This window comes from Mustela putorius, unplaced genomic scaffold, assembly GCF_011764305.1.
Source record: "Mustela putorius furo isolate JIRA1106 unplaced genomic scaffold, ASM1176430v1.1 tig00003869_pilon_pilon_pilon, whole genome shotgun sequence".
In the NCBI taxonomy this organism is placed as follows: domain Eukaryota; kingdom Metazoa; phylum Chordata; class Mammalia; order Carnivora; family Mustelidae; genus Mustela; species Mustela putorius.
The window spans coordinates 27,757,933-27,785,171 of record NW_025422021.1 but is presented as its reverse complement, the minus strand read 5'-3'; the positions used below and the strand labels follow the sequence as shown (position 1 = coordinate 27,785,171).

At 41.1% G+C, this 27,239-nt stretch overlaps 1 protein-coding gene across 4 annotated transcripts in view; it reads right to left on the bottom strand.

Moving 5' to 3' along the window:
- The window catches only part of CACNB4 (calcium voltage-gated channel auxiliary subunit beta 4), a 249,204-nt gene that overhangs the window by 7,634 nt on the left and 214,331 nt on the right, over positions 1-27,239 (bottom strand). For all 4 annotated transcript variants that reach the window (XM_045066743.1, XM_045066744.1, XM_004743858.3 and 1 more), the window contains 4 exons: positions 23,959-24,068; positions 18,015-18,166; positions 16,018-16,113; positions 1,484-1,669 (listed from right to left, as the gene is read on the bottom strand). In XM_045066743.1, coding sequence (XP_044922678.1) covers positions 1,484-1,669; positions 16,018-16,113; positions 18,015-18,166; positions 23,959-24,068 — 544 coding nt within the window. The remainder of the gene's footprint in view (positions 1-1,483; positions 1,670-16,017; positions 16,114-18,014; positions 18,167-23,958; positions 24,069-27,239) is intronic.

Here is a 27,239-nt window from a genome sequence, read left to right as displayed (position 1 = left end):
TTTAAAAAAAAAAAAAAAAAAAGAAAAACAGGATCCCGATGAGACCAAGGATCCAGATCCAGTTCCTCTAAGTGACACCTTCACAGGGTGGGAAAATCATTCAGCAGGCATAGCCTGTGCCTTTAACCCCAGCCAGAGTATAACAATTAAATACCCATGGTCACTAAGAGAGATTGGGTCCAGGATAAAGAGTACTATGTTCATTCAAGTGAAGCTGGGAGAAACACTGCAGGGGGATGTCTGAGAGGTGAGGAGTCCGGAGTGTCCTGTCCATAAACAGAGCACATTTTGCTTAACCTACACTACAAAAGCATATTGCTTTGTGCATCCATTTCTCATCCCACCGAGTATCATTCAGAGCCAATCCAAACTAGTCAGTGGAGATGTCTACACTTGGATTAGCAAAGAAGGAGTGCTGAAACCAGGCCAGAAGCAGTCCTGGTGCCTACAAATATACCACATATTACATGAGGGCATTTCCCATGTTCATTTCCAGCCTCAAAACTATTCATTTGTAGGGCAGGTTTTTGCTTACAAAGATGAGATTTTGCAGCAAAGTAATACGGTTTAGAATAGCATTTTAGAGAGTGCCCTTTCTCTCAGAGTTAAGTCTATGTGATCTACAGTTATGATTATCAATATAACCCATGAATATAAAACTAGTCACGATACAAGATGGCTCAACAGACTACAAGTTCCTTAGCCAGCTATGGGTTAGGTTACCTTCCAGCAGGTGCTTGATAAATGGTAAATAATGATTGATGTAAGAAGGCAAAAGTTCCTTTGTATCATAATGTCTCTAGCTCTTCACACCCAGCCCTAAGTGCAGCACTAGAAGAGCAGAAGAAAAAACTTCCTTCTCCTGCACTTATCCCCAACTTCCCTAAAGGACACCTGCCATCGCTACTGGCCAAGATGGACACCCACACACCCCCAAGAAAACTCAGGGATCTGTCACTGTTTCTGAACAGAGTGGCTCTGCTCGTGTACACGTTCTGTACTGAGCAAGCTCGGGGACAGGCCTGGCAGTCTGGGAGGGCAGGATTAATTAAGGGCAGACAAAAGGCCCAAATGTCCCAAAACACTTGACTTCGCTTGCCATAGTGCCTTACCCTACCACCAATGTATCATCTTTAAGAAGTGGCCTGGAGAAGTAATGGACAGTTGCACTGAGTAGGGAGTGAGTGTCCTGGCAGAGTTTAAACACAGGAGGGATTAATTTGTCTGAGTAAAAGTTATCGTACATTAACAGAGAGCAAAGTTCTGTGGAAAGGGTCACTGTGGGTAAATCGGCCTAGGGTAGACTATGGTGAGGTGATATTTTATATATATATATATATATATATATATATATATATATATATAATGCCCACCCATGTTTCCCTCTTCACATTAACGATTATCCAGTCTTCATCCCAATTAGGTTCCCTGTAGAATCTTCAACCTAAGGTTATAAAAAAACATGGGTAGGAAGTGACAATACCTGTAACCCGGAAATTGCTGTGGGATATGGTGAGAGCGCAGTTGAGCCCAAATTCCTTCCGAGCAGAGGGGTCATGGGGGTGCTACTGGTAGTGTGGGTAGCACGCCAGTAAGCTTCAAGGTACTCTCCCAGATGTTCGCATGCATCCTCCAACTGATTTTCATCCAGTATAACATCAAACATCTCCTGCAGATGGTAAGACAAAAAAACCATTCTACTTAGGCTTCAGGTTTTAGGCAATGAAACCTAAAATTCCACTTAATGTAGATAATAGCATTTCTTTTTTTTTTTTTTTAAAGATTTTATTTATTTATTTGACAGAGGGAGACACAGCAAGGGAGGGAACACAAGCAGGGGGAGTGGGAGAGGAAGAACCAGGCTTCCCACAGAGCAGTGAGCCAGACGTGGGGCTCGAGCCCAGGATTCTGGGATCATGACCTGAGCTGCAGGCAGATGACCCATGACTGAGCCACGTAGGCACCCCCAGATACTAGCATTTCCAACATCTAAGAGCAAATATCACTTTTGAGGGGCTGGACTGGCAGTTTCTAAAATTAAAGTCAAGTGAGGTGCTCCACAGTTAACCAAGTGCAAATTTGGACATTGACAAGAAAACAGAAGTGCTCACTAAATGTTCAGATCTTCCACTGTTTAGAAGTAAAAGATGAGGTGACTGTATCAGCGTCATATGTAGAATATAGCAAAAACACATTCATATCTATCCATAGATTCCTAAGGAGCTCAATGACACTTACTTGAGAATACAAGAGGAGCAAGTTAATGGCATTGAAAGAGGAGTTCTAAAACATTCTGGGCAATGACCACATCATTGGAATAAACATTTCATCTTCCAAAGTAACTATGTTGAAGGGAATAACATTGACTAAGAGAATCTTCAGAATGCCTGTGAAAATATTTTCTGTCTCATGATAAAACAATATGGAAAGAAGGTTTAGGATTAATGCCAGAAAACCACATTAGGGTGATTTCTGCTACCAAAAGATCGTTGTGTGAAACAATTAAAAAAGAACAAGGCCCACGAGTATTTAATTGTGGGGAGGAAGGAGTGTCACACAAGAAGTGTCTGGTATCCATGTTTCTGTCAGTAAAGGCTTTGTCCCACATCTAGCCTCTAATCAGGAAGTGTTTTCCCCCCACAAAGCAGCAAAATGGCACTTCAGCATCACAGCAGTATGGCTGGGAACACACACAGGACGGACAGCCAGAAAACCATGGCCCCTCGCAAGGAGAAAAGCCATCCCATAGCTTAGAGAAAACACACTTCCAGCTTCCAACAGCTGGATTCACACCTTCCCTCTCGCACCACCTCTGCCACTACCTACCTACTTTTACAAGCTCATTTTGCCAAAATAAGAACCTTCCACTAATGAATCAAATACAGGGTTACTGCCATCAGCACAGATACTGTGGCTGGATTGTAGGTTCGTGGCAACTGGACAACTATGAGTTGGTGATAGGTTAGCTGACTCACTCTGGTTGGTGAGAGGCTTCCCTCAAGCAGAAGTCACCATGACAACGATCTCTTTCCCAACATTTACTATTTGAATGTTTTCATCACATTGATCCCTACTGAACATTTTGACCTTAATTTGCAGAGCAGTTTGAAAGTCAGGGAGAAATATTTAACAGTGGCAAATGTTTAGTAATTAGGCAAAGAATAGGTGACTTCAGTCCAAACCGACTAGCGTGTAAGAGGACTCAGCCAATTCAGCTCATGTAGAAACCTTTCCCCAGGTACCTGCGTGGCTCTGTCAGCTGAGCAAATAAATGACTCCTGATTTCAGCTCAGGTCATGATCACTGGGTCATGAGACTGAACCCTATGTCGGGCTCTGCACCTGGCGTGGAATCTGCTTAAGATTCTCTCTCTCGGGCACCTGGGTGGCTCAGTTGGTTAAGCAACTGCCTTTGGCTCAGGTCATGATCCTGGAGTCCTAGAATCAAGTCCCACACTGGGCTCTCTGTTTAGGAGGGAGTCTGCTTCTCCCTCTGACCCTCCCCCATCTCATGCTCTTTCTCTTTCTCTCACTCTCTCTCAAATAAATAAAAATCTTAAGAAAAAAAAAAAAAAGATTCTTTCTTCCCCTCTGGCCCTTCCCCCTCAAAAAAAGAAACCTTTCCTCTTATTAGTCAATTTCAGATAGTTCTTTGCATATTTTATTTATTCATAACATATTTACTCAGTACCTATTTTGTGCTAGGCATTGTAAGCACCCAACGGCAAAGGATACAGATATCATCCCTAAGCTCAAGAAACTCTCCTCTTCTAGTGGGAGACACAAGTATTAAAATCCATAATACTCCAGGTCATACTGGGACTTTCATTCAGAAAATAAAGAGATAAGCCAGTGAATGTTCAGAGCTGCAGCTTTTTTTTTCTTTTTAAGATTTTATTTATTTAACAGACAGAAATCACAGGTAGGCAGAGAGGCAGGCAGAGAGAGAGGAGGAAGCAGGCTCCCTGCGGAGCAGAGAGCCCGATGTGGGGCTCGATCCCAGGACCCTGGGATCACGACCTGATCACGACCCCTGACCCCTCGATCACGACCTGAGCGGAAGGCAGAGGCTTTAACCCACTGAGCCACCCAGGCGCCCCCAGAGCTGCAGCTTTAAGTTTGGAATTTAGAATGAGGCCCATAGACACAGGTGAGAGTTGAACTTATGAGGGAGGGGAAATTATAAGTAAGTCAAAGAATTCTATCTGCAGAGGGAAGAGAAGAAAACAGATAAAGAGAAGAATCAACAGGAGAAAAAGACCATGTGGCCCATGAGAGAATGGGAAAACAGCTGGTTCCTAATGTCAGTCAACATACATCCTTACCATAAATGCCCCGTTCCACAAAAGTAACTCAAGGGAATTTCTGCCTCTGGCTGTCAAAAGCCCCCTTCCCATTAATGTAACCCATCAGTAGGTACAAATGTCAAGTCTGAGAACTTTCCCTAATGCTTTGATACGAACTTCCATTCTCGGACAGCACTGCCGCACTAACTTGAGAGGGAAGAGAACAGCCCCCTGCCCCACCGTCAAAGAGTGCACACAGACTCAGAAAGATGACCCAGGAAGAAAGATGACACTGGGCAGCACAGGAACAAATGTCTACTCTCAGCCACTGTACACTAAAACTGTCCACAAATTCTGAACTGTATGTGATTTGGAGTCTGTGGTTTGCATAATTTCATTTACGTTACTGTCTACCTCACTTACATAGGTCTCATTCTATAAGGTGGGTTCTCAAAAACGTGGAGTCTCAAAAACTCATTTTTTTTGCTTTCATAAAGTCCCAAGTGAAAGCACCTTCTGAGGACCCCTGGACTGAGGGTCCAGACTATGGAAGTCAGGACAACTAAGCTTGGAAAGAAAAAAAACACACACACACACACAAACAAACAGGGAAGGAGCCCCCACTAAAAGGGTATCATTTGAATAAGGTTTCTATCTACTTCACTGTTCCACATGTTACACTGTCACACTGCAGATAAAATTAAACATACACTTTATTACAAGTCATTTTAATAAAGTACTCCTCTTTGCCAATGGACAGAATTTGTATCTATCAGCACATGGCTGTTTGCTCAAGCCTCAATCATTTCTAGGAAACGGTATTTTTGCACCTGCTAAAAAGACAGCTATATGATGAAGATGATTTGAAACTGCTTTTATGCTTTCAAAAGCACCAAGGAAAGCAAATTTCAGCTTCTGAATGAATACTGACATATGCGTCTTATTTTCAATGAAGAAGAATTTCACAGCCTGTATATCTGTGACAATTTTTCTTTTCAACTGTTTAGGAAATAACACAGCTGATAAGACCAGAGTGTTAGAATATGAGTATGAGGGCATACATTTTTTTAAGAAATGATACATGAAATTCAAAGAGAAGCAGCCCCATGAGTTATGCAAATAAGCTTTGCTGATTTTTCAAAAATTTAAAGGTTCAAGTCTAATTAGTTCCTTACTGTGCCACACGTGAGACTTCCGGCATGGGATATGGATTCAGACAGCTATTTGATCAGCAGCAGAGGGTGTGGGTAAGGGGACGGTCATAGGCAGTGAAGAGGGACCCACTCAATGATACCATGCCCTTGGTGAATGCCTGAGATAGGGTAACACAGAAAGCTGTTTGCCAAGTTCTTCCACAGCAGACGCCTCTGGCATACTGTGATGGGATCTTTTCTTTAGCTGAGGTGGGCAGAAAGAATGTGGCTGCTGAAGTAAATACATCATGAGCAGAGGAGTCAAAACAAACTCTTGGAAAATAAGGCACAGCAGGTGCCATTTCTGCATAAGCTTTTTGGGGAATATGAAATACTAAAGCATTATAAATGTAAGAAGAGTGAAAAACAGGCCTCCAGCTCATCCAGTGGTTCAGAGAACGAGATGACAGGAACCAGAGAAAGCAAAGACTGATGCCGAATTCAGTGGAAAGGAAGATCTGACATATCTTTTAAGAAAATCTTAAGTACTTAACGTTAAGATCTGTCTGGTTGTCCATTCACAGAGCCACACAAAGATTCCCGGGGAAGGTACCTGAATCAAGGCAACTATCCTGATCTGCCTGGGACTGAGTGCTTTTGGGCGCTTGGAACTATCAGTGTCTGAATCTGCACAATCTGAGGGGAAGTGGGACACCTGGTCACCCTAGTTTTTACAGAAGATAGAGCACTTTCTACATCAAGAATTGAAGTAGGTTCTGTTTATTTCTTTTACATTCCTTTGCGCGGGGAGATGCTGAGACAAAGTGGACAAGTCTTTCTTTATGACTATGAAATCCATCCTTTCTAGCATAGAGGGGAGGGTCTCATGAAACCTAACATATAATTTGTAATATGTTTTATCTAGGATATTGTCATTGAATATTTCCTAATAAAAAGTTCATAAAACTTAGAAATTAATTTTGTAATTTAATTTTAATTTTTTTAAAAGTTGGTGCATTACAGAAGACTTGCTAGGCATGAGATTAAATACATATAAACTCTCCCATGGGATGTACAACACTTTACATTTACTTTTTGTGCATAGATAAAACCTTAGGTGGTGCCTATTTCCTATTTCTAAGAGGAAAAAAGAAATAATAGGGGTAAGTACATTTTTTATTTCTTTGCTCCTAGAATACAGAGATCCTGAATCTGTTACCATTAAAAAAAAAAAAAAATGACTAGCAGATACGATTCAGTAAAATAAAATGGCTGAATGGCACATATGTAATGCTAATTATAGAATAACCAACTGATGTTTCTTTCATATCACAAGTGCATTCTTGATATTATTAGGACTTTTGAAGTCATGATTACTTAACTCACTGGTCAACTAGTGATGGGAAACTAGATGCTAAATTAAAAGAATCTTGAAAGACTTAGGAGGTCTTATAAGGGATAAAAGAAAGCCTATCAAGACTGTGGGCTCTAGCAGCTCATCTCAGTTTCCAACTTCAAGAAGCCGAATGGGAAAAGACAACCAGAATTCCTGCCACTAATTTTGGGGGTAAAACATGAAAGCAAAGAGTATCAGTAACTCTGATCCCTTGTAGTTTCTCTCTTAACAATCTGTGACGTTCCTCATAAACCCACACACATTTCCTCACTGCCTCTCCATCCTGGCCACTCTTCTTCTTCAAAAACTACAACATCTCCCAGTGTTACTGTCTGTAGAAGAGGCACCCAGTATTTTTGTTAAGCTCAAATTAACCAAATGCTTTAAATCATAGCCCTGGTGGGAATGCTAAGTTGGTGGGGACCCAAGTCAGTGTTATCCAAGTTGGGTGGTTAAGATCCCTGCACAAGAGTAGTCTTTGGATTGAGAGAAACTAGATCCCATGCAGCCTTGTTTCATGAGGGAAACCTCTCAAACTGATTACTCTCTTTTTCAAAAGCACTATTATGAATTAAACTGTGGACGCCCAGAGGCCCTGTAATAATGAAAGCACCACTGGAGACAGTTACTTTAAATAGAAGGGTGAATCCACACGGTTCTAAATAATTTACATAAAACGGCTGGGAAAGAGCAGTGGAAAATTACTACCGTGATAGCAATATGATCAAGGATACTGGGCACTATCATTCACTTCAGAGTTCTTGTGTTTACTAGAATAAATCTGAGTCTATTCAGCAATGCAAAATAAAGGGTGACAGAAGAGAACGCCTCTGGTTACTGTAATGTTAGAGGTTTGTGTGACTCTGTGAGGAGATGAGTTCCCCTCTTGCAGAGAGAGCGATCAATGTCATTTTGCAAGCTCAAAAAATTAATACAGACCAAAGAGCCACAGGGTCATCTTATGGTAACACAACCCAGCTTGTAACTAAGTAGGATTAAGGGATTATATTTCCTTTATATATTCAATTGTCTGCCCGTCTGCTTTTCTCATCATGTATTATGAGACTCTTATTACCACAGTATGGGGCGATTTGGTGAACGCTGGTCTTCTTAAAATGTACTATTTTCAATTTCTCTGAAAAGGAAAAGGGTACTAATACCTGGTAGAAGCAACATGAAATCTCCCAATATACTGTATAGATGGATATTCCAATTAAAAATTTAGGCTGGTCATATTTTTTTAAAAAATGGGTCCTAGTCTCATTGGCTCCTTTTCTGTCTGCATCTCACCCATTTTGTTTCTGTGAATCCAGAGCAGGCAAAGAAGCAAAGTCTTCCCTCTTCCAGAATACAACTGCCTGTGGCAAATGAAACATGGCCACAGATTCTCTGACATTCCCTTCCCTGAGATAGAGGGTTTATGTCCTCTCTCCTTGAATCTGGGGAGTTCTTGGAACTCCTTTGCCTAGCAGAATGTTGTACCATTATCTAAGGCCAGTATCTAAGCCTAAGAGACTGGAATACTTGGCTCTTGGAGCCCTGGGAGCTGCCGTGTTAAGAAGTCTGAATCCCTGTCATAGAGAAGCCATGGAAAGGCCCTAAGACCACATGGAGAGAGAGGAGCTGGCTACGCCCAGCCTTGCAGTCATCCCTGCTAAGCGGCCATGTCAGCCACCAGCCGAATACCACCAAGTGCTCATTGTCTGAGTCACTAAGTTTGAGGGAAGTTTATTGCACAGTCACAGACAACCAAAACTTTGTCCTAGAACAACGGTGGCAAATTTAGTCGGCTGGCAACATGGGGCCCGCCTCCAGCTCCTATAAACGAAGTTTGACTGTAACACTCCCATTCACTTACATATTGAGTGTGGCTGCTTTCCTGCTACCAAAGTGGAGTTGGTTAGTCTTGTGAAGACCACATGACCCACAAAACCTAAAATATTTACTTTCTGGCTCATACTGAAAAAGTTTGCTGACCCTTCTTCCCACCCCCCCCCAAAAGATTTTATTTATTTATTTGACAGACAGAGATCACAAGTAGGCAGAGAGGCAGGCAGAGAGAGAAAGGAGGAAGCAGGCTCCCCGCTGAGCATAGAGCCTGATGCGGGGCTCCATCCCAGGACCCCGAGATCATGACCCGAGTTAAAGGCAGAGGCTTTAACCCACTGAGCCACCCACAAGCCCCTGCTGACCCTTCTCTTAAAAGAAGCTTTACATATGAAACCCATGCTTCTCTTTCCAGAATATATGATAACCAGTTTGCTGCCATTCACCATCTTATGCTGACTTTGGCCAAGGCTTATGTTCTTTGGAAAGCCAGTTCACCTCTCTTGGTCCCAGTTCCCTCATTTGAAAAATGAGGTGGTTGGACTGGGTCAGTCCTTCCCTAGAAGTGTTCCATGAAACACTAAATCCACAGGATGCTCTGTGGAAAATGGTTCTGTAGACAAAATCTAGGAAACACTGTCCACTATCCTGATGGAGATACACAATGCTCATTAGCATATTAAGGCTCCTGTAGTAGAGAAACCAGTTTATCTGTGTGTACATGGTGTTTTCTCAAACACGATGGTATCAGAGCCCTCTCCCCATAGCACCTGCTGGCATCACATGGAGCCCATACTGGGAAGAATACATTCCAGGAAATACTACACTGGGTGCTCTTCAGGGTTCCTTTTGGCTTCAACAATCCCTGGGTCTTGGATTCATTTTTTTCTGGTGACAGAGAGCTAGCTTTTTTCAGTACCCTTTTAGATTTCCTTTTCTAAAGACTGCTGCCTTTAATTTCTTAGCAATGTGTGACTCTCCCAGTATAATCTGCTGACTTCTCAGATTGGAGATGCAGTGGCCAATTAAGGAAGCTGTAAATTCTCCTAGAGGAACTAAAATGACACAGTGATCACCAGTCTTTCAGTGACAATTATAATTATGGTCTTAAAGTAAAGCAGGGACAAATGCAGGCACATTTTTAGATTACTACTAGTTTTTATAATCCAAGGATTTTTTCCACATGTGCCAACATAGAGTATAAAATTCCTTCTTGACATTACAAATGCTATTCAAACAATATCAAATGAACATGTTTAATAATGTAAACAGTGTTTAGAAAATATTAAACACAAAGTAACCTTACTTATCCAGACTGCTTGTTTAAAATTTCAAGTTATCTGATCAATTACATAAAACAGGAATTTGCTGCTAAGATATAATAGAGCAAGGCTGTCTTCCCAGTGCATGAGGCTGTTTTGAGATTCCTGACATATGGATAAATCTTGACATGTCACAGTATTATTTGCATTTAAGTAGGCACATATATTTTCTTGGTTCCAGCTATTTCAGAGGTAACATGTTACATTATATACACTTATCAACTCTCTCAGCAGCTAAAATGCAACAATTTAAATAGGCTGCAAGTAATTTATCTAATAATTATTGGGGAAAAAATGTTAATAAACTCATTCTTATAGACAGATCAAAGAAACAAGTTTAATTCACCTAAAATGTATCTCAAGATATCACTTAAGACTTATAATGTTATTTACCAAAATGTGTGCCTATATTAACCTAAACTAGTAAACCAGGAGTGATTTTTTTTTCCCCCCTAGGGGGCATTTGGCAATGTCTGGAGACATTTTTGGTTGTCCCAATATGGAAGTTGTCATTGGCCAGGGATGTTGCTAACCATCATGCAGTACATAGGACAGGCTCCCATAACAAAGAATTATCCGACCCAAAATGTCAATAGTGCTGAAGTAGAGAAACCCTGATCTAAACCACTCTTTCAAACTATAAGAGATTTATAAAGTAATATCTGTAAGCATATTTAGGATTTACCAAATTGTTTGCTAAGAGTTGACTTATCTGGGTGCCTGGGTGGCTCAGTGGGTTAAGCCTCTGCCTTCGGCTCAGGTCATGATCCCAGGGTCCTGGGATCCAGCCCAGCATCAGGCTCTCTGCTCAGCAGGGAGCCTTCTTCCCCCCCTTCCCCCACCCCCCACCCACCTCTATGCCTACTTGTGATCTCTGTCTGTCAAATAAATAAATAAAATTTAAAAAATTAAGAAAAAAAAAAAAGAGTTGACTTACCCAACTATAATCTTTTTTTTGAAAAACTGAAGTATAATTGACATATAATATTATATCAGATTCAGGGGCTATACATACTGATTCGACAATTATACACATTACAGAATGCTCACCGAAAGCATAGTTACCATCTTTCACTAGATAAAGTTTTTTTTACAAATTATTGACTATATTGCCTATGCTGTACTTTTCATCCCCATCTCTGTGTTTAACTCTGTTTAGATTATGCAGTCCTGGGGTGCTTGGGTGGCTCAGTCATTAAAGTTCTGCCTTAGCTCAGGTCATGATCCCAGGGTCCTGGGATTAAGCCCCACGTCGGGCTCCCTGCTCAGCAGGAAGCCTACTTCTCCCTCTCCCACTCCCCTTGCTTGTGTTCCCTCTCTCGCTGTCTCTCTCTATCAAATAAATAAATAAAATCTTTAAAAAAAAAAAAGATTATGCAATCCTCGAAGGCAGGAACATGCCTTTGAATCCCCAGGGGGGAGGAGCAGAGGGAGAGGGAGAAGCAGGCTCCCTGCTGAGCAGGGACACCATCAAGCAGCTCCATCCCAGGATCCTGAGATTATGACTAGGCTGAAGGCAGATGCCTAACAGACTGAGCCACCCAGGAGCCCAGGCCTAACTCTTAAATAATGTTTGCTGAATGTATTTTAGTACTTGTAGGTGAGCCACACAACACTGAGATGACCAGATATTTTGAGTTTCTCTGATTTAACCATACAGTGACATGGATGCCATGTCCCCAGCCAAGACCACGGATTGTTCCTTAGAAGTACCTAGGACATTTTGAAACAATAAGGATATCACTTGGTATATTTTCTGCTTTAATACCTTCCTCTTCCTGGGGCTCCACAGCCTTCATAATTTTACCAACATCTCTACACTGTTCACTTCCAAAATCTAGATAGAGTCAGTCTTACAGTTGAGAAGGGTCTCAGATACCATAGCCTTCAGCCTTCACCAGAGGAGATTCCTCCCACGACTCCAACTACTGCTCACAGAGCCCACTCCGGTGGGTGAGTCTGCTCACCCTGTCCAATGAAATCAGACAGGCCTGACTAACTACTCTCCAGTTCTCTCAGATCCGCACCCCAAACTCCCGCAGATCTTGTGGCCACCTCAGGCACTTCACAGAACTAGGCCACCTGCGCGATGTAGATCCCTCTCCATCTGTGAAGACAGATGTGCCAACGAATTTCGAGATATTAATCTGTATTTTTCCTTTTGTATGTTCCCCCTTTCTTTCCTACCACTCCAGCTGGTGGCAGGATCTGGGCTTCCTCGTCTGGCGGTGTCTGGCGGTGGTGGGGGGGGGGGGGAGAGGCACACTGTGGCAGGAAATTGCCCCTCTCCCTTTCCCTTCCTGGGTTTTGTTTCCCAAAAGCCTACATTGGTTGAGGAGATTTTGCTAACTGACTCAGGAAACAAAGGAAGGTGGGGATGCTTGTAGACATAACAAAAGCAAATAGGAAGTTCCATTAATAGCAACAAGAGGGGAAAAGAGGGAGGAGAGACCTCCTCTCCCTCCAACACAGAAAAGAAAGGAATCTCTTGCAAAGGTCAGAAAGCAGGGACTTCCCTGTCTCCTGCCTTACCAAGATTCTCTGCCCCAGATGAGGTCTGATACAGCAGAACATCCATCCTGAAGGACCACACGGACTTGGCCAATGGTTGCCCGAACTGGAACTCTCAGCTTCAACTCCCTCAATTTCCTTAACAACCCCCATTACCATCTGACGACTTTGTTCTGTCCTGGAGATGTCTCTTCACAGCAAAGTTGGGGGCCAGAGACTCACCAGCTCTGTAGAGGTGGAAGGGCACAGCGCATGGAGGTTTGTTGGAGTCTGACAGACCTAAGGGCTCATTTCCTAATTGTTACCTCCAACAACTTTCCTAATCAGGGACTTAGCTTTCCCTTCTAGGAAGTAAGGATGATGTTATCTACGAGGGCGGTCACAGAGGTCTATGATCAGATATCCTGGAAAACCCGCAGTCATGAGTGCAGTCAGCAGATAGCCTGGTGCGGAGAGATGGGGGTACTGTGGCATCTTCTGGAATGACCGAAGCATTGGTCCAAGCCAATGCCATCCTCTCCACAGGCTGCTCCTAGCCAGTGCCTGAGTGTAGCGTGGGGACTAGAGCCTGAACAGTTCTGTCCAACATGTGACAAACTTGTAAGAAAAGCTACCTATGAGTCTGAGGCTCCTGCTATCCATTTCTTCCTCCTTCCTCCCTTCCTTTTGATGAAGTCCCAGTCAGGTTCGGTGGGGTGAGGAGGTTCAGAGCCGACGACTAAAGAAAGAATTCTTAAGACATCATTGGTGCAAAATGGTGGTTTATTAAAGCACGGGGACAGGACCCGTGGGCAGGAAGAGCTGCTGCCCCGGGTTGTGAGGGGTGGTTGGTTATATACACAGGAGTTGGGTAGGTGAGGACAAAGGGGTGTTCAGAAGGGCTATTGGGGCAAAGAATACTATCAGGATATTGAAGGCTTAGTTGCTATCAAGTAAAGACAATTGGGAGTCTGGTGGAATGTTACATTCCTGCTATCAAGCATCCTTGTTAATGAGATTTAGGTTTAGAAGAAATTTAACTTTATTTACTTTTCCTTCTACCTCCACCTCCTTCGGTTTTTATGGAGGGGAGGGTGACATTAGGCTTGAGGAACTGAGTTCTGTGTCTTTGGAAATTGGGCTATTGATAAGGTAACTTCTTTGTTGTAATCTCAAGGACATTTGCAAACCAAGGGAGACTCCTGTCTTGCAGGATTGTGATCTCAGCAAGTTAACTATTTATCATTTTATGGCAGTCAGGGGTGCCTGAGGAATGCTACACCTATGGAGGGGAGCGGATGAAGGGGGGGGGTGCAAGGCGCCAGCTCTTGCTTTGTCCTCAGCCAGCCTCCTGCTCCCTCATCACTTTCATGAGACTAGTCTGGTCTGGTCGGAAGCCTCTACTAGCCTGTTCTGTCCTCTTTCTCTGTGTTTAGTCTTTCATAGGTATTTTCTCCAATAAGTTGCACTTTTTTTTTTTTTTTTAAGATTTCATTTATTTAACAGACAGAGATCACAAGGAGGCAGAGAGGCAGACAGAGAGAGAAGGAAGCAGGCTCCCCACTGAGCAGACAGCCCAGGACTCTGGGATCATGACCTGAGCTGAAGGCAGAGGCTTTAACCCACTGAGCCACCCAGGTACCCCAATAAGTTGCACTTCTAATTCCATTTAGGTGTCTGCTTCCCAGAAGACCCAAACTGACACAACTCTCTTTATAAGACTCTTCTAAAAACTGGAAACAATAGTATACTCCTAGCGTTTGGTATCTGCTCAGTAAGGGTTAACTTCCATTAGCTGGTAAGGACTGTAGAGTCAGGGGCTGGGTAGGACATTCTTGTATTTACACACAGGGTTTGAATTACACATTCCATTTTGTAAGTGGACTTCGTAGGCGAAGTGAAGTTAGACTTCTTAACATAACACTCCAGGCTCCAGCCTATCCAAATTATCTGTGGGGCAGGTAACCAGATATGTGTACAAGTAGGTGGAACTGTGAGGACAGGACACTGGCTTTGGGGCCAGATAAATCTAATCTAGTTCTGATTTGCTGTGTGACCTTAGGAAAGTCATTTCACCTTTCTCCCTTCAGTAGCCTCATCTACAAAATGGGGATAATACAAAATAAGGATAATTACTTTACTAGGTAACAGTGAAGATTAGAGATAAGCTATGTAAAGCATCTAGCTTCTCATCTGGCCTAATAAGCATCCGATAAAAGGATGCATCCTACTCTTACCACCTTTCACTCATTCACTTAGTCAATAAATATTTATTGTGCGCCTATCATAATGAAGGACTGAGATATAACCGTGAACCAGACAGGAACACATCCTTACAGAGCCTGACAGGTTGGCCATGGCAGAATGCAAAGTATATCTGGTAATTTTAACAGAAACACCTAGGTGGTGCTTATTCCATGCCAGGCTCTGTCCTAAGAGCTTTTTTTTTTTTTTTTTAAGATTTTATTTTTTTATTTGAGAGACAGAGATCACAAGTAGGCAGAGAGATAGGCAGAGGGGGGGTGCGGGGGCGGGGGAAGCAGGCTCCCTGCCAAGCAGAGAGCCCAATGTGGGGCTTGATCCCAGGACCCTGGGATCATGACCTGAGCTGAAGACAGAGGCTTTAACCCACTGAGCCACCCAGGTGCCCCTATCCTAAGAGCTTTACTGCAGATTCACTCATTGAAACCTTACACTAAACCAGTGAGGAAAGTACTTGCTCAAGATTACAAAACCAGTGTGGATCTGAACATGGGCGATCTGGCTTCAGAGTCCATGCTTTTACCAGCTATGCTGTATTGTCTCTCTAAACATCTGAATTAGATTTTATGCTTCCACAGGGCATAAATGATCCTTACACAAGTATATATTTAAAAACCTAGTAAATTAAATTAGTAGGAAAGACAGTTATTTTCTTTAGAGAAACAGAGGCACAGAAGTAGTAAATCAGCTGAGCGGTAGACAGATCACCCACGGGAGAACAGTCAGCACCTCCCCCCACCCAAATCCCTGCCATTTTCTTGGCTTCCACCTCAGTAGCTGCTTTCTGGCAATGGCACCAGGACATACGTTGCTATAATATAATTTTTCATCTTAACCCTGACCTCCTCATCTGCTATAACCATAGGGCTCTTCTAGTTCCCATAAATTCTCAACCTTCAAGGTCACATCTTTTCTGCCTACTGGAATTTTCTGGCAGAAAAATTAAAGGAAAGTCAAATTAGTATGTTTTATTTGCTTTTCTCTTTTCATAAACATGTCCCCATGACTGGATTAAGTAGTCTGCTGAGTATTTGCACGGTCATCAAGGTAGCAGGCACGCGATGGGACACTGGACACTAGGTTCAGTTCTTCTTACACGGCAGAACTGATGTCTCAGTTCTGGATGCCTGAGTGTAGCCAACAGGACAGCAGCAGTGTGTGTGAAAAACCCTTTATGTTTATGACAACAGATCATCACCATCATTCTAGAACAAAATGACAATGGTAATGGGAAAACAAAAAACATGCCAGCCCCTCCTGTCCCAGCAAGAATGACAAACGCAAAAAAATGATGGTACTTACTGGGGGACATTGTGCAAGTTTATCAGCTGCCACCAGTTGAACATTTAAGTGTTTGCTTTGCGACTTTCCTCTAGACTTAATCAACCTCTGTAAAACCTGATAGAAGAAGACATGAATCAATGAGTTAAAAGAAAAATGAATAAACCAAGGCTTTTTAATATAGTCTGGCTAGCCCTGAGTATTAATAGAGAGGAAATACAATATGAAAAATGATATATATAAACTCTGTAATGACATCACCCACTTACACTGGCTCTCACTTGCAGAGGCTTTGATATGTACATCCTATTCTCTCTCCGTGTGGGGTCCTGGAGGGACCTCAAGTTCCTGCCCTAGATTTTACCCAGAGGTTTTATTTATTTACTTATTTACTTTTAAACATTTTTAAAAGAGTGTATTTATTTATTTGACAGAGAGAGAGCATAGCAGGGGGAATGGGAGAGAGTGAGGGAAAAGCAGACTCCGCACTGAATAGAAAGCCTGACACTGGGGCTCCATCCCAGGACCCTGGGGTCATGACCTGAGTTGAAGGCAGACACCCAGGTGCCCCTACCCAGAGAAATTAGAGCCCTGCAAAAGTGGAGGAACTGATCTGTACCAGGTCATTTGTGTCCAAATTCAGTGAAGTAATATTTTAGATCACTATCTCAATATCAGATAAATATCAGTCATTTATATATCGGGTCCTTTTGGTCACTGATAATTATTGAGGTGTTCCAGTTTACATTAACAAGATTTCACATTAGAAATCTAGGCAAAACATTTGCATTGGCATATTGCTACCTATAAACCAGTGATTATCTGTGTTATTCAGGCATGGCTATGACTACACTTGCCATATACTCCCTCTCTCTTCCATTTTTTTTTTTAAAGCTGAAATAGGGCCCTCACCCCAAAATAGTACTGGTTGGTGAGGCTCTATTATACCTCAGCGTGTATGTCCACAGGAGCCCCTGTTCTTACACTTAATGACCCCGTGGGGACTGGGGCAGCGGGAAAAAGAGGTTGACATCTATTCCACTGTAATGAAGGGTATCTGAATCCCCCTCAGTGTGGGGCCAAAGAGACCTCGAGGTGGTCAAGGCAGATTCAATCCATTCTAATGGTTCCCAAAAGGTCCTGGTTTGGTCAGGATTCCCTAGTCCATCCCGTGCAGAATGAGTGCCTGCAAAGACGGAAGACTGAGGGCTGGGGAAGGACACAGCTTCTTCAGACATTCTCCATCTGTGAGAGGCGACTACTGCTCTGGTTGGAAGTTGAATTACACATAGTGCTAAACTGCACTCTTAGAGGCACTGAAAATAAACTAATTATTAAGGTAACACCTCCCTAGGATATCTATTTCACATTAACTTTTTAGAATATCATCACTTCTTAAAAATGAAAGAACAGCCTAATCAAAAGAGACCAATTTGAGGCTGTCTCACTTTTATTTTTATCTACTTGTGGCACAAAGACACAGGGCAGATATCCCACTGTGTTTAGTCACAGAATACCTTATTCCTTGGAGACCCAACCTGAGCACATGTATAATGTCTATAATTTTTCCATAAGAGATTTTATACAGTGGTGTTTGGCTTTATATATGATAAATGTATATACCTTTCCTGAACTATGTACTTGCTCAGTTGGGGAGAGAATATAGGTGCTACAAGAATCAATATTGCCCAAGAAATTAACTAAGATATAATCTAAAGTCTCTGAAAAGCCATACTTCCTTTTCCATACCTTTCTTAATTTTTTATTTATATTGTATTCTTGCATAACTTGCCTGTCTGGGGAACCACAATAGAGAGTGACCTTCTTTAAAACAATGGCTATTCTTTATTTGCTATCTTAGAATTTCTAGAACCTGGACAGACTGTGGGAATTAAAAACTGCCCATTAAAGGCATCTCAATAAGATATTCTCCTTACCCACTAACAACAAAGCACAGAGCAAAGAATATTCCAAAGTCAATGAGCTTCTAATCTGTAAGGCAGAAATGAGCTAATTACCTTTGGAGATGAGACTTTTACATGAACAATAATTGGTGCTAAGGAAGTCTTTATAAGTTGCGCTGGGTGATTGATGGTGTCTGCGTCAAGAACAACCAGTTGCAAAGATCTCGCCAACTCAAAGATTCTTTCAATTTCACTTTGTACTTCCGCTAAAAGGAGAAATAATATGTAACAGGACATAGTTATTTTTATTAATTAATTCTTACATTTAAAAACATAGTACCCTAAAAAAATTATAAATAAATAAATAAATAAATAAATAAAATTTTAAAAAAATTAATTAATTAATTAAAAAAAAAAAGGGGGTGCCTGGGTGGCTCAGTGGGTTAAGCCGCTGCCTTCGGCTCAGGTCATGATCTCAGGGTCCTGGGATCGAGCCCTGCATCGGGCCCTCTGCTCAGCAGGGAGCCTGCTTCCCCCTCTCTGCCTGCCTCTCTGCCTGCTTGTGATCTCTCTGTCAAATAAATAAAATCTTAAAAAAAAAAAAACAAAACATAGTACCCCTTTCAGATATTTGTCTACATTGCAAAACAGAACGTTTTGAATTTCATATTTCTATTCACTTAAGATCTTTTCCAAAGAGAGAGAGATGGGTTGAGTTTTGAGTTTTGCATAATACAAAAAATTTGGTGAAAAAAATTGAGATGGCTCTCTTAACTCACTTCTTACACTTGCCCTGAAATTTTGCTATTTATATAGCTAGGTTGTTTACGACTATTGCTTTGCTCTAAAGAACTTTTACTTTTTTTCTTTTTTTTTTAAGATTTTATTTATTTAGTTGACAGAGAGAGAGATCACAAAGAGGCAGAGAGGCAGGCAGAGAGAGAGGGGGAGAAGCAGACTCCCTGCTGAGCAGAAAGCCCAATCCGGGCTTGATCCCAGGACCCTGAGATCATGACCTGAGCTGAAGGCAGAGGCCTAACCCACTCAGCCGCCCAGGTACCCCTAAAGAACTTTTACTTTATCTATGAAAGCTGAAACCACATTTAGGAAAGACTTGAAATACATGTGTAGAGCAACATCACATGGAAAGCAAATTACATGGAAATATTTCAGCCAATCAACAATTTATATATTAATATTCTGTAACTATGTTTTTTAAAAATCCCACAACTCATCTGTGTTGAATGACAAGCATATTTTTCATCCAGGGTTAAATGTTGGGTCTACTCTTACAACTAACATATTGTTATGTCTTAATTCAGTATAAGGGCTGGTATACTTGTTCTAGGGAATAATTTTCAGTATTAAAGAAAAAAAAACTAAGGCAATTATATTATAAATGCTGAAATGTCTTGAGAATGAAAATCGATCCAACCGTCTGTAATAGCCAAGTGACCTGAATCCCTGCACAAATCCGGTCAAATAAAAAAATCTAGTTATTCTCCATGTCTGAAGCAATCCAGCCATTTTTAAAACAAAGGAGATTATCGATAAAAACAAAATTTGGCTTTCTAAAACAGAAAGAAACTTTTTCATATATATTTTATAAATTATCTGATTTATTGGGTCATGTCCAAAGTCTGAATTAGACTACTTAATTTTCAGAGAGATGATCTTGTTTTGCTTTTTACTTATCTTTATTTTTGGCTTATATATTATAGGCATGACTTAGCAATGTTATAATCTTGTTTAAATTACACAGAGTAGACAAAGTTACCTAATATACATTACTTCAAATATGGTCTAGGAAAGAGGTGATGTTGCTCTAAATATACTCACTGAAAAGGTTTTCTACCAGAAAGCCACGATTTGTTCTGTTTACCCAGTATATATTCAAGTTCACGTCACCCACCAAAAAATCCTCCCTTCCATAACAGGGTGCGCAGGAGTATGAATGCTCAAGACTATCTTGTAATTCTACTTTCGTGGGCTTTGCATAATAGCCTAAAATTCTTCCCACAAAATCTCTGATGTTTAATGCATGATTTGTATTAGAAATAGGAATTTCGAGAATGAACATAGCTATTATTTTTCATATGATCCAATCCCACTGGTCTGAAAGATTTTATACTGCTTTGAAATGTGACTAGCTCCCAAGACATTTATGTAAAGAATTTGGACAATTAGGCTCATTTGCAAAATTCTTCTGAAATCACACACTACATTTGTTAATAATAACAACATACCTTTCCCTTTTTTTCTCATGTGTCAAAAACAGTTAAAAAGGGTTTTTCTTATGAGAGAAGCTCAGTAAATAAAGTATATTTGTAGTGTAGCAGATTTCAGCCTCTGGCTGTTGGAACATGTTCTCCATTTGTTGTTGTCATTAAATTGCCACTAGTTTAACTCCTGGCCAGGACTATTGTAGAACAAGTCTGCATTACTTTAAGTTTCAAATCTGAATACAATGTTTCCTGGAGTAGCAAAAAGGTAGTGAGGCAAAATGGACCACCCTAGTACAAAGAACCCTTGAGGCACACTGTGTAAATACTACAGAAATAATGAGCCTTATTTACTCTGCATAAGCAATGAGGTAAACATGGTTTTTGACCTGTGCAGAGGGCAAGCACATCCAAGGCTTAGTCAACACAAAACTCTTAGGCAATGGACATTCTGGCATGAGTGGAGAGGTGCTTGGGCAAGCAAGCCAGAAGGCTGCAGAGGCCATACCATATACCAGAGTGGGGCCATATTTGGATAATATATATTTGGAATTCAATACATAGACTGAGAAAGAGAACAAGATTTATATCTACATAGCCCATTTTCTTAAAAAAAAAATTAAGCAAACCCAGCAATCTTGACTTCCAATGCTGATTCTCAGAGGATTCCAATGGCCATTTCCTCATGATCTTATTCCAGACAAATGGGGCTCTGAGAAGTCATGGACTATGATGCTGGAAGAACCTCAATGAACACTTCTATAAATTGATCATGACCAGTCTAGACCCATCTCTCTCCAGCATCTCTGTCACCTGTGACCTTTCCTATATCCAAATGCTTAAACTACCCCAATGGCTCCTTTGGGTTCAGGGCAATATTTCCCGAAGTGAGTATCCTCAAACATTAATCCCTTAAGATATCCTACGGGGATGTTTTTATTTAGTTATTTAGTTATTTAGTTTTGCAAAATATCGCAGGCTCTACTAGTTTCTTTTGGAATTTCAAACATGCACTGCCCTTTCTATTTTAGTGGCTCTCAGGAGTCTTGCAGTAAAGAAGGCCAACTGTTTAATCCAAATTTCCAAATTTGACTATGGAAAACATTTTGGATGTAACAACTATTACTACTACCCTTTACAGTTCACATTTATAGAGTCTACTTTGGAGGTTTCTTTAGCAAGGCATACTTAGAGCCCTAACACACTGACCTCAACCTACGTTTACAGTCTCTTCCCCAGTTGCTCCCAAACCATAGCACCCACTCCCCTTTTCTAAGCATTCTCTGCACAGTCTACTTGATTATCAATCCAGCAATGTTTTTTACATGCTGACATCTTTGCACATTCTTGTCTGCCTTGTAGAACCAACTCAAATATAACTTCTTCAGTCTTCTCTGACACCTCTTACTCTCTACCCTTCTTTCTTTATACCTCTAGCTTTTGGCTCCTAATTCCATTGTCAAACAGCATTTAGATATCTGCCCCTTCTTCCCAGTGGCTTATGGGTAAGATACTTTTTCTTAGTTATGTTTGTACTTCCACAATCTAGCATAATGCCTGGCACATAACAATAAACATGTGCACTAAGAAGCAGGCAAATGGTCATAGGCGGCTCACGAAGTGGTTATTATAACAGACTGCCATTAAATTAATTCTAATGGGACTGCTGGCACCAGTGGGTGGCTCATTCTGCCTTCGGCTCGGGTCAATCCCCGGTTGGGATCGAGTCCCGCATCGGGCTCTCTACTATATGAATCTCTCTCTGTCAAAGCAAAGGGAAAAAAAAAAAAAAAGTAAACTGACAAAAAAAAAAAAAAAAAAAAAAAAAATTCACCTTGTAGGTTTGTCCTCACTATTTTGTCCTCACTATTTATGCCAACTTCACTCCACTGACTCAAACATGTGACTGGATTATGCCGAATGACTTCTAGGAATATCCACGAGACCCTTGGTTAGGGTAGATGGTTAGAGTCAGCAACCTCATGTATGCGCTTAAGTGTTTTTAAACCTCTCATTATATGTCAGAGGAAGGAGTAATTAAAAGTCAAAGGCACTTTGTGAAGTGAAAAGGACAGTGGAAGATAGGAGAAGAGATAGTGGATGCTTGTTTAAGAAATCTTCGATCTAATTTGGCATCCTTTTAGTCAGTCACCTAATATGATTCATCATCATCAACTCTTGCATTGTTACTTCGTTAAGGTCAAAATACTGTGTCTTTAAGAGTGTTTTATTCTGTATGTGATGGATCTAAATGCTGAGCTAAGGAAAGAACCACTGATGTCCAGGATCCTGCCCTCATAAGGACTGACAACTATTCCACTGGTATGTTTAACATTCTTTCATAAAGCAACCAGCCAACAAATATTTATTGAACAATTATCATGTGCCAATCCCATGCCAGGAATATACAGAGATGATACTTTGCAGCCTCTTTCTAATCTGTGCACTTCTTGGCTCAGGGTCAAGATTCAGGCTCCAACAAACTCTTGTTGGGTTGTTTGGGTGTGCAAGCTATCCTGGATTTTGTTTGTTTGTTTGTTTGTTTTCTATCATCATCTCAGTAGTTTAAGATGTTGTGAACACAGAAGACCCCTATCTTTACTACCCCTGCCCACGAGGAAGAGGGGAGTAAAACAAACTGCCCTCAGACTCTGAATGCAAGAGAGACTCCTAGAAAGTTATAAGTGGACTATACCACTCTTGGCAATCACAAAAGCACAACACAGGCTTTGAGATGAACGCCGTGATTCCCCAGCAGCATGGACTTGTTTCTGTGGATGGTGATTCCATCTTCCACTGCCCTATTCACACATGGCTTTATAAAGTAGTTAAGCATATACTAAGGGACAGGTGGGGCTAGGTAAGGAGAGATAGGTAGGGGAATATGTGACTGGGCTCACATGGGGGCTTTGGGTTCAGTCTCACAGAAATCCCAGATGTGGAAAATGCCACAGAAAATGAGGGAATATAACAAGACTAATGAGTCTACCTCATTTGTCTTAAATGTCAGAAATATCTCTGTAACAGCTACAGCTGGGCCACTGAAAATGACCAAACTTCAAAGAAAAAGTAAACATAGTGCCAGCAGTGATAGAGACGTCAAGATTCAAGTTCCCTAGTCAGTTCTCAATAAAAGACCACCATTGAAAACCCCCAGTGGCAACCCATTAGGGACCTCTCTCCCTTTGGAGAGTTTTCCCCTCTCCTTTCTGTTCTCACCTTCACTTAATAAACTTTCACTTCACCCTTTTGTATCTCGGAGACTCATTCTCTGACTCCTTGAGACAAGCGTCCTGCTATCTTGTAACAATAGGGCATTTTCCCCTTCTCCATCATGGTGAAATTTCAGAATACTTTCTGACTGTGCTCCAGGAAAGACACATTTAATGCTCATGGCTATTTCCACTTAAAGATGGGATTATTCACAAAGATCCTATTATCTAGCTTTCTATTAAGGATCCAAGAATGTTGAACATCCCATTTCTTTTCATGTCAGATGTGACTCAGCTATGACAGATACCATTAGCCTCATTGAAAAGCTGAGGCAGAGTGGAGGTAAGTGGTTTTGTGTGGTTAGGCAGTAACACACCAGGAGAGCCCAATGAGGAATCTTCCCACCAGACTACTAATGAACTAATTGACTAGAGCTGAGAGCAGAGGCTCTGGCTGCTGTAGGACTCTGTTCCCTTCTTTTCCATGGATAGCATTCTCTTCAGTTAATCGGCACTTCCCCATTCAGAATAGGGAGCACACTGGAAAAGACAATCACAAACGAAACATGTGCCATCCCGCTCTGAAAGTATAGCTTGGACAAGTACCACATTTGAACATCTTACCTAAGCTGGACCGAGTGTTCGAACGTTCAATTATTGCTCTCTTGCTGGGATTATTTAGGACAGACCTCTTAGCAAGAGAAATGTCAGCTGTCACTCTTGTTATTGATATCCTATGAATAGGAACACAGAACAGAACAAGCCAGTAAAAAAGGTCGTGGGGCTCTCAAGTGATTTATAACCACAGTACTTAATAACCACTCTACATACGGCACTACAACCACAGTATAATAAACATTGGCACAAGTATTTTAAACAAGCTTTGGCAGGTATTAAAATATAAGCTGGGTAGAATGGAAGAAGGTTTTGACTATTTAACCAAAACCGAAACCCAAACAAAAGCCTGTTGTTAAAAATGCAACTCTTCACTATTACCTACCTTGCCAAATTCTCTTCATAATGCACACCATACCAGGAGGGAATCAAAACATATGAATAAACCATGCTCTTTTTGGGAGGCAGCAATACAGTTTTTTTTTCAATTCACGTTTGATTTGCTCTTGAACAAGACCTCCAGGAACTACGAATGTTCTACCCAGGCATATCAATGCTGCTGGCGAAAGGGGAAAGCCCTCTTCATTTTCATCAGCGACACTCAACCAGTTGGTAACGATGTTGCATTCCTGGTGCTCAACAGCTACATCATGATACAAGAAGCATTTCCCCCCAGGCCCAAAGAAACCTTTCATTTCTAAGAATATGGAAAATATGGTTTCTCATCTGCATGCACAAGATTCTTCAGTATATTTGCTTAAGACTTTGAATGCATAAAGTGGGGAGCTGTGAGACACTAGAGTTGAGGGCAATGTGAGAATTGTGCAAGGATTCTGGTAAGTCAGAAAGTTTCCTGCAGTTACGCAAAAGAATAAAGCACAGACACCACAAATGAACAAAGAGGCGTCGATCTGCATATGATTGATCCCATAAGGATCTCTGGAATTTACAGTTTTACAGTTCTTTACTTTAAACTGCCATTGATCAATTTCAGATGATTATCTATCTGGAGAATGCAAAGAATGCCACGCTGAGCCACCACTGCCACCATGGACCTTTCTCCACTCTCATTTTCAGAGCTTGGCAGAGTTCTGGAAAGGAGACAAGAGTAGTGTCCCTTCCCTTTGTGCTCAGTGCAGCCATTCTTCTTCGTTTTTATATTCCTTTGGGGGTTGGGGCAGGGGAGAGTTGTAAACAATAGCTGAGCCCCCTGTCATCTCACACCTGTTTTGGTATACCATCAGCCCTCTTAGGAGACTCTTTACCTGACTTCAGTGACCCAAAGTCCTAAGGAAAATTTAGAATACTCCTTTTCACAAATGACTGGAAATAGCTTGTTTAAAGCAACAGGCTGTACAAAAGTTCGGATGTCATTTTAACACAAATCACCTTCTTATGTCATTATATTGTATTTATAAGCTGTAGATGGTACGTTTTGAATTTTTACATTTTTTAGAATTTTTAAGCACTAATAAATTATTTGAGGCATCTTCAAATCATCTTCTGCAAAAACCAAGGGCTCTGTGAAATACCGCAGGTCACTGAGATCACTGAAGGGAAGCTGAGTGGGCAGAGGGCCAGAGTTCCCTCTGCCCATGCCAGCCAGGCAAACACCTCTGCCTTTCTGTTTTCTACTTTGGGGCTTTATATATGATTTCATTGAAAAAAGCTGTTCAGCTGCTAAAAGACATTGGAAAACACGGGTCAAGTACAACTTCTTCATTTTGCCAAGAAAACTGAAACACAGAGGGGAAGTTCCACATGATTAGTGAGAGGCTAAGAAAGCCTAAAACCCAGGCCCCCAAACACCAGGCAGTACTTAGTCACCTGACTCATAAGTCTCTTAGTTTCAGTTTTCTTCTCTAGCAACCCTGACTGCCCAGATGCAAGCCAAATCGTCAAGAGCAGACGCAGTCGACCTTGGCCATGTGCAGAGAGGTGGTCAGGATTTCAGTGAGGTTAAAGTCAAGTGAATCTCATGTCTCAGTCTCCATTACTCAGTTGGCCTTTGCAACCTGAGGTATGGAATCTCACGGGCAGTCCTGTGCTCCCAGCTCTTTAATTTACAGGATAGGGTTTGCTTGTTTATTTTTGCGTTTCTGCTTGTCTATTGTTTTAAGAATAGAGTTGCTGGTTAGAAACATGGAGTCAAGTTCCAGAGCAAATCAAATCTATGACTGGAGAGAAGTGGGTTAATTTAGGAACAGAATTCAACTTTCTAGAATAAAGACTTTTGGAGGGCCTAAAATGTTTGTTCTGCAGAAGGGAGATCAAGTTTGCTAGCTCTCTATAAGCCAAATAGTAACCTTTGTTTCTTAAAATTTCAAAGGATTACCAACAGGTGCATACTCTTATTTTTTCTGGATTTTAAACATGTTTACGAAGTTATTTTCAAACACACACAGTTTTACAAGTTTTTACAAGTTCTACAAAAAAAGCAGGCAAACAAACAATAATACACACATACACAGAAAAAAAAAAACTGCTTCGTGTATTTCACAAACAGGAAAAGGTATGGATAATAAGGTTCGTTTTCTTGTTTTATTTGTCAACAAAATGCCAGCAAATTTGTTAATCTAAGTTATTTCTCAAATATCTTTTTAAAAAAGATTTATTTATTTATTTATTTTAGAGGGGGGGGTGGCAGGGAGCGGGAGAGAGAGAATCCCCAAGTGGATTTCCCACCAAGCATGGAACCCACTGTGGGGCTCTATCCCAAGACCCCAACTGAGATCACAACCTGAGTAGAAAACAAGATTTGGCCACTTGGCAAGTATTATTACAAGTTATTTCTTAGTAACAGTACACATGCATGCATGAAAGAGCTCAGGACAAGACAGACACTGCCCCAGAAACCTTTCAATAAGAGAAAAGAGAGGCTTCTATTTTCCATACAAAGATGCTTACTATTACCAAAATCAGACACCAAATCCAAACTATTTTTTGTAAAAGGCTTCCTAGCAATACAATTCAAGTTTATATACTTTTTTAGTTTTATATACTTTAAAAATATATTTTGTATACTAGTTATATATTTATTATTATTATTATTTACTTAGAACAATGCCCTTTCTACTTCTTTTCTTGTCGTATTCATTCCCCCCAGTGTCTTTCAGTACTTCCATGCATCTTATTTGAGATATGTCTTTTAAAAGTTCCCTAGGAAACTTTTCCATGACATAGTGTCAGTGATTGCTGACTGGTAGATAAACGCTAACAGAAGTTCAGTTCCTCAGCGAACTGGTAGTAGCAAATGTCACTGAAAACTAGCAAAAACTGTTCTCTGAATC